Source organism: Bidens hawaiensis, unplaced genomic scaffold (assembly GCF_021521415.1).
Source record: "Bidens hawaiensis isolate Kalapana, Puna unplaced genomic scaffold, B.hawaiensis_p1.1 tig00013865_1, whole genome shotgun sequence".
Taxonomy (NCBI): Eukaryota; Viridiplantae; Streptophyta; class Magnoliopsida; order Asterales; family Asteraceae; genus Bidens; species Bidens hawaiensis.
The window spans coordinates 613,390-625,506 of NW_027492185.1; the positions used below are offsets into that span (position 1 = coordinate 613,390).

The window sequence follows — 12,117 nt, forward strand, 5'->3', positions numbered from 1 at the left end:
GACTCGTGGGAGCGATTCTGAATTAAGACTATTCTGACTTTGGACTCAAGCAATTAACTTCCAAACTCACATACCTCATTATGAATGACGTTGGATGTAACTCGCATCAAATCATCTTCATGGATCTTGAATAAGATGTTTTGATAATAGTATGCTCATTTAGTATCCTAAGACCTGAGATACATATTAGAACTTTCATTTACCGAGGAATATTCTTTGATCATGTCAACCGCTGTTGCGTAACTGCCAGCCATAAAGGCATTGATTGGGAATGTTCTGGAGTTCAGTGGGAGTTGTATGTAGTCAAGATGGGATTCTGTACTCTTACATTAAAATGTAACAGTTAGACATCTTGGCGCCCTCGTTTATTCAAACTGGTAAAGTGTGAGGCCTCACCCAAACTTACTGTGTGATTGATTGGACCACTTTGACTCTATATCGAGAACTACAATAATTGAACACTATATGAGATTAATTTGATCATGTCTCATTGTTCAATTAATGTCTTATACAGAAATGATAGATGACAACGATTACTATAAATTAATTATCTTGCAATAAGGTATTCCAAGATACTTTGGTTATGAATTTAAAAATGTCATATTTGGTTGGGGACAGCTATGTGTAGCTAGAACGCCTCTAGCTGTTAGCGTTGTGATACTTGACCCAAATCCGTCCAAGTGGGAGACTGTTGGATTTAATGGTCGGTTCGGGTCAAGTCAACGCGGACCGACCCGAATGTGACCCGGTATGAGTTACACCGGGGGTAACGAAATATAAACCCACTTAAACGTTAACTGGGCCCGACACATTCAATTAGATGGATGGGATGATGGATAAGGCTTTGTTTTGTTAATTGGGCTCAAACCCAATTGGTTTAATGTCACACCCTCAAAATCCACTAACGGAGTTTTACCGTCAGAGGGTGTGAACTAACAGGATCGGAATCATTAGTTATAATCAAACCATAAAACAAAGTTTCAAAACCATGAAAACGTTTACGAGAAATTAAATGCGGAAGCGTAAAAACCTTTAACCAAAAGTTGCGTCACGCAGGACGACTTAAAACCAATGATAACCGTTAAAAATAAGTTTGCATAACAAAAGCGTTTTCAAGCAATGCATGTTCCTAAACCGCGCGCCCGCCTCGGCTACCTGAGAATAACATACTAAAAGTGTCAACACAAGGTTGGTGAGTTCACAAGTTTATATAAAAATAAATGTTTAGCGTTTGCGTTCAGCGTTTTGCGTTAAGCGTTGTGCGTTACAGCGTTTTGCGTTACAGCGTTTTGCGTTACAGCGTTTTGCGTTACCAGATAGTGTTATGTCAATTATATATCTATAGGTAGCTAGCCTATAAAACAAGTATCACTAAGTGTTCGACACCGAAGCTGACTGTTTATCAATTTGCCTTGCCACTAGGTCGTCCAGACCATGGTATGTGTTTAGCCAAGATTACACCCGCTCGACATCCAGTCGAGTTTAGCGTTGGGTGGGGTTTGTCAAACCCAGTAGTACTACTCAACAGTGACTCGCTATTATCCAAATATTAACCGGTTCGATGTTATGAAGGACTTTAGTTTACGCGTTTGCCACTTAGTCTTTACAAGTGATATATAATCTATATTAACAAAATCTTAAATGCGTTGCGGAGTATGTTATCTCCCCCAAGAGAAAAGCGTTTAAAGAGTTTAAAAGGGGAAAGTGAAACTCACTGTTTGTGAAGATATTCCCAAATTAAATCACCAAGATGCGCGTCACAGAAAAACTCTCTCTAGCGTTCTAAAACAACAAAGAGATTTTTCTAAGTGTCGGAATATTATCGAGTCTCTAGACCCGGCACATAATACCTATGCACGTAACATGTTTCGTGTTTCGTTTGTGAATCGTGTGTGACTTTAACAAATGTATTTGTGATACAATACATGTGTGAACAATTATTTACGTGTCACGTATTCATAAAGTACATCACTAGCAATTTCTCCCCGTAAGGGCATTTTGGTCAAATCATGACAATTAACTAGCCATTATTCCCCATAAGGGCAATTTGGTCAAATTATGACAATCAATTAGCAATTATTCACCGCAAGGGTAATTTGGTCAAAACATAACAATTATATAGCAAGTATCATGTTTCATGCGTTTTCACAAAACTCAGCAGCTAGTTTCACCGAGACAGAAATTCTACTTGAAAGATTGTACTATTCCACCGATCATAGCATCTCAATTAATTTACCAAAAATCATCACAGAAGCATATATGTCTTAGGTTTCCAGAACATATTTTATTATATTTTTATTCCACATAGTTTTCTCACAATCATCAAATCATTACAGCAAACTCATAACAGTCAAATTCATGCGCAACAGAATGTTATTTGCAATTCCCGTTAAACGAAAAATCCAATAAATGCAAGACCACTTGGGTTAGGTTCCTAACTCAATGAGTCAACTTCCAGAAGTGGAACCAACCCAATTGGTCTCGTAGTTCATGAGATATAACATTTACAAAACAACCTAACAGCAGGTCTAACAGCTCAGCTTTGCACAACGTTTTTGTAAAATCATAAAAGTTAACCTTTACTTGTCCAAAAATTACAAATTTACACTCTATAGAAACTAGACTCAACCTAGTTTACTGTAGTACCAATAATCTCAACCAATTTTCACATTTACACTTCGTTACAGTCACTTAAACATCAATAACACATTTTGTCCAGAAACTGTTTGCATCCAAACTCAACATATTAACTATCTATGGACTATCATGCATTCATATAACACTCTAGACTCCATAAACACCATCCATGCACATCAATTACACATTACATACATGATTAGGGTTCTTGTTTGAACTCAATTCAAAGACTCAACAATTAACGTATAACAATATCAATACTAGTTATCATATCATTATCAAATCATCATCCAATCAAACAAAATCATATGAACACATAACCATATAGAATCGGCAGCTAGGGTTTGTGATTAACCCAACAAACATCAAAATCAAGTATAAAGGATGCATAGGATAATCGATTATACCTTCCTAGCACCTAATTCTTCAATCAAACACTTGATTTCTTGATTGTATGTGTGTGTGAAGGTGACGGCAGCCAAGGAGGTGGAGAGGGTTTCCGATCGGGGTTAGGGAGAAGAATGATAATAAGTTAGGGTTTAGTTTATGATGTATTTATAAACATAACATGTTACATTCAAGTCCCTCCACTTCTAAGTATTACTTTTCTAGCCTAACTAACTTGTTTACATCTTGAGTTAACGTTTATAACCATGTTATCACATAACACATAAAGCTAACACATAAATATCACATAATTACTGTTTTGACGTTTTTCGTTTATTCATCAATCGTTTGCGTCAACTCGTTTGCGTTTCGGTGCAACTCCCGAAAGACTACACATGTAGTAAGTGTTAAGCGTCATTTAAACCCTAGTTTAAATGTAATGAAGTGTGCGTTATAGATTCAATGATCTTAAGTTTGAATTGACGGAGTTGAGTTAACGGAGTTAACCTGAAATTGACGATTGTCACATTTAACTTGATTAAACCCTAAACACATCATATATATATATAATGATAATGAGAAACAAACCCCAAGACACATCTATCATCTCTAGCCGTTTTTTTCCGGCGCCGAAATCCGGCAACCCGTTTTTCCGGCGAGGCCTTTTTCCGGCCACCGAACAATCACCAACAATATTGTCACTAGCCGACCTCAACACCACCAGCTGTGTTTCAATAACCGAGCTGCTGCTGCTGTTTGGATTCTGACCACCGGAACCAGCCACCGCCACCCAGCTACCCGTCGCCGGAGCAATCCGCCAGTCGTCAGATCTCCTCCGTGAGTGCTGTTGCTGCTGGTTCACTGTTATTGCGGGTCTGCTATTGTTACAGGCTGCTGTTGTTGCTTCCTGCCTTAAACCACCACCGGCTGCCGTGAGCCGCCGCCGTTCAACCGCCAGAATAGTTCATTGGCTTGTTTGATTATGTCATCTCCAGCGCGTTTCGTTAAGCCCTCGGTGTCTTCCCGGTTTCGATAACCGAGGTATAAATACCTTAACTTTATCTATGGTTTGATTTATTTATTAATCGTACTCGTATAACGTTGTAATCGGATCCGGGTTTTGGGTTTCGGTTTTTGGTTCGTGTTAATCGTTTATATTCCGCTGCGTTTTACATAGTTCGTTTTAACATATATATTAATATTCATTAATATCTATCGAAACGAAATAATTATTAACTAAAACGGGTTTTATATATTTGACCGTTTTCGTTCCGAACCACCGTTGAAACCCAACAAATACTATACTAATTATATTAATTAAAAATAATCATCATCATCATCATCGTACTCGGTATATCCCACCAATAGCAAAACTATGGTAGAGTCTGAGGAGTGTAAGATGTAGAGAGTCTTACCTTTACCCTTTAGGATAAAGAAGTTGCTTCCGGTGAGACCCCCGACTCGATAGTAGTTTTGCATCAAGCCTCGGACATAAGACACAGAACACTCAACCATCGGGACACCGCCGATCGGTGCATGTACCCTTGTCTTTCGGCTATCAACGCCACCACATGATGCCTGATTAAACTTCCGCCACTTTTAAAGTTATTTTCACGAGATTAGTAAAATAACATTAAAATTAACAAAGTTAAATTTAAATACAGGATTTATAAATATCATTCCTAACCACTAAGTTTATACATACATATGTTAGTAAGAAAGTTAACGAGTTTTGTTTTGGGACGAAGATTTTAACAATTTAACATATACACTTCGCGTTTTCATTATTAAATGAAGAGAATGAATTATTAAAATATTAGTTTGAAAGAGGAAGCTACATAGTATACACTCTTTGGACTAGGTCAAGCTATTTATTAAATATATATTCAACAGATGGAATATTTTACTCTCTTCTCCCCCAATCAAACTCCAAATGGTTCCATATAATCTAGTGGCCCAAAACTATTATAAGAACAATTAAATATTGAAAAAACAAAGAGGTGTGTACAAGAATAATTAGACCCTTTCAGCTGTTGCTTCTTTTCCATGCCTATATATAAGTGCATCAGAATTCATATGTTACACATCACCAACTATAATATCTTTACCAAGCACAAAAGTTAATAATAACAAAAGAGTCCAAATGGCTAGGAAGAGAAAACTTGCCAATGATCAAGAACACAACATGAGTGACCATCCTGAAGAAAACACTTCTTGGGATGAGATGGTTAAAGACTCACGGGCTCTAGGCGGCCCACGGCGCGCTCGGAAGAGATTCGTGGGTGTCCGCCAACGGCCCTCAGGTCGTTGGGTGGCGGAAATCAAGGACACCATACAAAAGATTAGAGTATGGCTAGGCACTTTTGACACGGCTGAAGAAGCAGCTAGAGCTTATGATGAAGCTGCTTGCTTATTAAGGGGAGCCAATACTCGAACCAACTTCTGGCCTTCTCCTCAATCGTCTTTAACAGCACCCGCCCTTCCGTCCATGATCACGAACCTGCTTCTTCACAGGCTCAAAGCTAGAAACAACTCTTTGGCAGCCATGGGTGCAAGTGGTTCATTTCATAACACTTCTCAGTTAACCCTTAATCATGATCATGAGCATGACTATGATGACAAGAAGCAACAAGCTGAAGTTAATGACATGTTTGAGTTCCAAGATTCAATCTTTACTGATTTCCTAAATGACCCGGATGAGTATGTACCTAATAACAATGAGATAATGTCGTCTTTACCGGTTAAAGATGATAATCTTAATCTGGTTGATCACAATGAACATGATGATCAAATGATATCTCTATGTTCAAGTGGTGACACAAACAATGGAGGTGTGATTGAAGACGAATGTGAAGAAGAGTGTAGTGATGTAGGAGTGATTGATTTCGGGTTCATTGACGAAATAGGATCATCGTGTAATTATTCACCTTTTGAAATAGCTCAAGAAATAGCATCAAGTTCCATCAATGAGGAGAATTACAACAGTGAAGGTGAAGAGCCATTAACAATATCCGAGGCAATGAAGAGGATGAAGTATGAGCGAAAGTATTCGGCTTCTCTTTACGCTTTTAACGGCATCCCCGAGTGCTTGAAGCTGAAACTTGGACTGGGAGGTGGTTCAAAATCTACTAAAAGGTCCAAAATGAATCAAGGGTTCAGTAAGAAAGATGAAGAATCAAAGAAGGATGTTGAAGGAGAGAGTAGCGCGGTTTCTTCCTGCAAGTAATGTTATTGATGGAGAGTTATCATTATGGAGCTCTCTTGATCTTCCAACAATTTGTTTTGTTAATTGAAGCTTATAGCTTAAAGAGGTGTTAGTTTCAAGCTGACCATGTAGTGTTGCAATGTTTTTGTATTATGAAGTTGTGATGTTAATTGGTCCATGAAATTAAATTGTAGGTTGGTTGGAATTTTACCGACTTTGAAACGTTTGACATGAGTCTTGTTTACTATATTGATAATTTAAGTTATTTAACTGTTGATGTTACGCGTTCATGACTTGAGATTAGGAATGATAATAATGCTCATCCTTAAATGACCGAATGAATTGATTCGGGTAAAATAAATTAATAGTTCAAGTTATACAATCCTTCAATTTGAGTCTACTCAAATTAAAAACTTTTAAATATAATTTACTCTTGTAAAAACTTGCGAACTTATTTCGAAAAAGTTGGTACCAACCATACCATATCCCGCTAGCCTACCAAACGTAAACATCTCCGACCAGTTGTATTTACTTTTTATTTTAACTTATGAAAAAGTTTTTTTTTATTTATTTAACTTGTTTATTTAGTTCTAGTTAATCAAAATGGTTTGGATTAATAGAGTTGAAAGAAGGCCACTGTATAGTGGCTAGGTACTCGTGGGTCGAGCTAGGAGTATCATTTCCATCCTAATGATGAGACACTCATCTTCTAGTTTAGTTTTACTTGCATCTTGTTTATCTTACCATACGTTAAACGCTTCACGAAAGTAGATATCGTAAAGAACCATAATTTGAATCGAAACATTTGGAACGTGTAATAAGTTAGTTATTCGGGAATGATATTACTTTTAAAATTGCTAGGTTGTAAGATTAATATATGTATGTTAGCATATTTATTTGTTAATATTTATATATTAATCTATTAAATAGTCTACGATTATTTTTTATTTATATAACTATAATGATCAAATATCAATATCCCATGACGGTAATTATTCGATGGACGTAAATGTCTTTATGTTATAAATTATGGTTTCCTCTTGGGCATATATATATTGAGAGCATAAGTAAGAAAAATTCACTATTCGTTATTCTCTATTCATTTCTCTCTCCACCCATCTCCATCATAACCATGTACTCTAAATGAAAACCAGACATCATCAAAATCATGAGGAGTTCTATATCATCAACATACAGCGAGATCACAAGTACACGATTTGTGATTACAACATGTTCATTATCTTCTAGAACATAATTAATCAGAATAGGCATATACGATACCTGACCCGATTATCTAAAACATACACACTAGTTTACTTGAATGGATGCTACAAACATTTTTATTATTTGTTGTTTGTCTATTGATAATATAGTATTCCACTTGGAGAAACACGGATCTAAACTGAGGTCTAGAAGAGCATTTCGAAAGGGTGTCTTGATAACAAAGATCCGAGTGAGTGATCTGAATATGCAAAAAACTAACCTATGCCATCCTCATAACAGGAAGGGGGACTTCCTGTAACCTCCTTTAAACATGAAAAACAATATAATAAGTTTGCGTTTTTTCCTTTAGGCCGGTTAGCCCCTTTGGGAGATCCGATCATGACTCTGGGACCATATCTCTTCAAAACTATTCACTAATTTTCTATTTTTAATTTTTCTGAATTTTTTTTAACGGCCAACTAAATAAAGCCGGGTACTCCGTACGCGGCTCCTATTGGCTAAAGGTAGCCCGAGCCGGTCACTAGTCCGGACGGACGGAGCCCCTAGCGGTCCACCTGTTGAGGGATTCACCGGATAAAACCCAACCCCCACGTCCGCCAAACGGCACGACAGCGAGGAGCCGGTAAAACCGGGTGAGATCAGGACTCGAACCCTGGCAAGCCAGGGTCATCCCTCATATCTCCCATATAAGTTGGTGGTAGTGAGGTTTGATCCACCTGCCTCTCACTAGTAAAGTGAGTGCTCTACCATTGAGCCACATCCAATTTATTTAAATTTTATGAAAAAGTAATAAAAATATAATATAGAAAAATAAAACATGAAGAATGTTATGTACCATACACCAGCAATAATTATAATACCGTGTCAAACTCACCCCGTAGCCATCATCGTGAGACTGTAAGAAAGGTCACAATTTCTTCGTGTAGGAAACGTAAGGCGTAGGCGATGCCATTTTCTGATTAACTCCATCGTTGACCAATCTCTCTCTCTCTCTCTCTCTCTCTCTCTAACGGAAACCTAATCATCGGGTATGTATGTTTGCCTTTATCATCTATATATATATGACCTAATTAATGCACTGTGATTCATTAATAATAACCTAAGTTCTGAGTGGATCCGTCGGTCAGGTTTTTGATTATTTCAGTTCGCCTTTTGTTTTTCAACCGGCCGTTAGTTATATAATCAATCTCGAAATTAACACCGAACTTGTATGTTGAATGTATTGGAGGATCCATTGGTGGTTTATCACAAATGAAGTTATCTGTTCAATTCCATAGTTAGGTTAGCTTTTAGAATATAATAAGCTTTTTACTATGTATTTCTGTTAAAAATTAGTTATTTACAGAGCATCCATTACCTCAGACCGTTTTAAATGCTTATAAATTAGCTATGCAGTTAATGCGTTAAAAATCGAATATCGATCAAGGACTGAGATTTGAGATATTGATTATCGCTGTGGGATATCGGTAATTTTATGATAATGCATAATTCATATATATACATGTATAAAAACATAAACATATATAATATTAATAGTTATATCAAAAGTCAAAACTCAGACGTTTCAATATTTGAAACATGATCTAATTGTAAGCCATGAAATCTTCCTCCGAGTCCACATCAACCAAGGCATCCAAAATATCGGTCGATGTCGTCGATAATATTGGTATCGATGTTATGACCGATATTTAGATTAGGGACCAATAACCGATAAATCGCCGATATCCGAACGATATTAACTGCATAGTAAGTTAGTCGTATCACACCAACTGGTAAACCCTTTTCTTGTATAAACTTTGTTTTCTGTATTCACAAGGTTTATAAGAAACGAATATTAAAGTAGTAAATGAGTTTTATCCTGTAAGCAAGTGCCATGAACCAATTTTCAATAGAATTTTTATTTCACACATTGTGTAAATGAGCCAATGAGGGTTCACCTGCTAGCACCCTTTTGTAGTAGCTAAGAAGGACTAAATAATGCCTTAACTTAAGCTAATAGTGTAATACACATATTCATTTGATTATACAACGGACTTGTACAACTTGCTTGATACATTAGTGGTTTATTATTCCTTTCATCTATAGACAGAGAATATTTATAGATAGTTAAGAGACAATTATGAAATGAAATGGTTTATGGTTTTATAACTTGTTATGACATGGCAAATTTATTAATCATCAAAGAGGTCTTTGATAAATTGATAATGTATGCTTTAATGGTTTGATAATTTGGCTTCTTATCAGTTATCACTATCTGTAAACCTAACCGTCCTATGTTTTTTTTCAGAGGGTGCTTCTGGTTTTTGAACGTCTTTTCTTTATCTGAAAAGTTAAGGTTATTGACATGTCATCAAGGAGGAACGTTAACTATACTCGTCTTCCTGACGAGGACAATGACTATATAGGCAATGAAGGAAAGTATGACCCACGGTTCGATTACTCACCAGGCAGCATGGATGAAATTCCATGGAAATCTATTGTGCTTGCCCTTTTTCTTCTTATTCTTGGATGTGGACTTCTTTTTCTGTCATTCTTCATCTTCACTGGTCACATGGGCGGAGAAAAATCACAAGCATACGGGCTGTTTGGGCTTGGGGTTCTCACTTTCCTCCCAGGTATCACTTCACGTGTTTGATGAGTTTCGGGGTGTTTATGTTATCAAGTCACATATAAATAGTTTTAGTGTTTGGGTATTGTGAAAGTGATTTTGATTATATGATAACTTAGTGGTCATTTTTTTCATGTAAACCATTAAAAATCAGAGATTGTCAAACACTCAAACAACTGATTACTGAATCCAAACAGGATATCTGAAATGGTTTTGTTATAGCCGAGTGTATTTTGTGTCAAGTAATCACTTTTGGAATTTGGAAATGCTATCTTGAGCATTAACCTTTGAACAATTTTTAAAACTTCTGATGATATTTAATTTGTTTTAGGCTTCTATGAGACTCGAATCGCGTATTATTCATGGAGGGGTGCACAAGGCTACCGTTTTGCCGCCATTCCTAGTTATTAAGAAATTATATGCTCATTCTGGTCTGTTTGGATGTATATTCTGGATGTAACATACTTGCTTTACCTTCCTATTACGTAGGTTAATATCGTTTTGTTAAGTTTTTGTTTTGGAAGTGATTTTTTACGAATTTTAAAACTATAGCATTGGTGTGTGGCAATAGATTTTTGGTTTTTTGTTTGTTGGATGATGATTATCAGGTTTCTCGTATAGAGTAGAGGTGCACACTGAAATCTGTTTGGGTGAAACTGGAACACAGTTCAATTAAGTTTACTGGTTGGAACCGGTTTGGGTATCTATATACTTTGAAACCTGTTTGTGGATAAAACTAGTTTTGAATATGGTTTGAAACCGATCCGTTCTGATATGGTTTTCTTCTTAGGAGCTGGTTTCTAAATCGATCTGGTTTGGGTCAACTGATTTTGACCTTGTTTACCTGGATTTGATCTGGTTATTGAACTGGTTTGGTTTTGCCCAAATACCGGTTTTGATCACTGTTATAATACTATATTGGGGGGTTTTGAGTGTATTTCAGCCCAAAACTGATACAAGAATATGACATTCTTGGGTCCTAGTTTCATACGCCTATTGGGTCCTCGTTTACTTTTGTGTAAACTACACTTTACAAAAAAAGGATGGCGTATTGGTGTATGAAAAGAGAACCCCATCATTATTAGATGAACAAAAGGGCGAAAAAGCAAACTCTGTAGCTTTCAAGTTTATCGTGAAGAATGCCATATAATATTCGAAAGTGGTTCAAGTAGAGGTGCACAAATCGGGTTTTTTAAATACCCGGGTTCGGGTATGACCGGGTACGGGTATGATCGGGTATTGGTAATAATCGGGTCGGGTTCGGGTTGGGTATTGTCTCTAAAAACCATTCCCTATGCATCGGGTTCGGGTCGGGTATAGAAACGGGTATTCTAAAACCGGGTATTTGAATACCCTATTATCGGATATTGAAATAACCCTATTTACGGGGTTTTTCCGGTATTTTTTTGGTATAGATTGGATTTTTTTTAAAGTTTACACTTTTTAGAGGTATTTTTCGGGTATTTTTAAGGTATTTTTCGGGTATATATCGGATATTTGAAATACCCGGTTTCGGGTATTGGAAAACCCCGGTTCCGGGTTTGGCTATTACCGGGTACAAATCGGGTTTTCGGGCATTACCGGGTACAAATCGGGTCCGGTTCGGGTTCGGGTTTTAGTGCCAAAATGCATACCCTATCCGTACCCTACGGGTAGGGTCGGGTACGGGTTCGGGTATTAGAAAAACCGATTCCGGGTATTTATTTCGGGTCTGGTTCCGGGTTCGGGTTTTTTGTGCACCTCTAGGTTCAAGTACGTACGAAAGACGAAGTGAAGAACCAAAACCTGAAACTGTAGCTTTCAAATTTATTAATTTTTTTTTGATAATGCAATATGGAAGATGAGGTTCTTTTTGTGAATTGATAAGAAATTGATTGGGGTGCCAACACGTTAGCATGTGACCGATTTTGATAATCTTATTCTTATATCCGATTAAAAAATCGTGTTTCACACCAGTCTGATGCAAGTTATTTATTGTTATTTACCAGGTTTCTATGTTTGTATGTGGGTATTGCATAGTTGTGGTTAAAAATTACTATGTGAAACTCAATCCTGA

General features: G+C 36.9%; 1 protein-coding gene and 1 pseudogene across 2 annotated transcripts; both read left to right on the forward strand.

The window, feature by feature from the left end:
* Positions 1–5,127: 5,127 nt before the first annotated feature.
* LOC143545152 (ethylene-responsive transcription factor ERN1-like) lies at positions 5,128–6,615 on the forward strand (annotated as a pseudogene).
* Positions 6,616–8,317: 1,702 nt separating this feature from the next.
* LOC143545153 (uncharacterized) lies at positions 8,318–10,694 on the forward strand. Of its 2 annotated transcripts, XM_077037088.1 has the most exons (3): positions 8,318–8,481; positions 9,743–10,068; positions 10,393–10,694. In XM_077037088.1, the coding sequence occupies exons 2-3, from the start codon at positions 9,798–9,800 to the stop codon at positions 10,470–10,472; spliced, it is 351 nt and encodes a 116-aa protein (XP_076893203.1). In that variant the 5' UTR covers positions 8,318–8,481; positions 9,743–9,797; the 3' UTR covers positions 10,473–10,694. The 2 variants fall into 2 exon arrangements, with proteins under 2 accessions (XP_076893203.1, XP_076893204.1); XM_077037089.1 differs by lacking the exon at positions 8,318–8,481 and having other exon boundaries at positions 9,456–10,068.
* Positions 10,695–12,117: the final 1,423 nt, after the last annotated feature.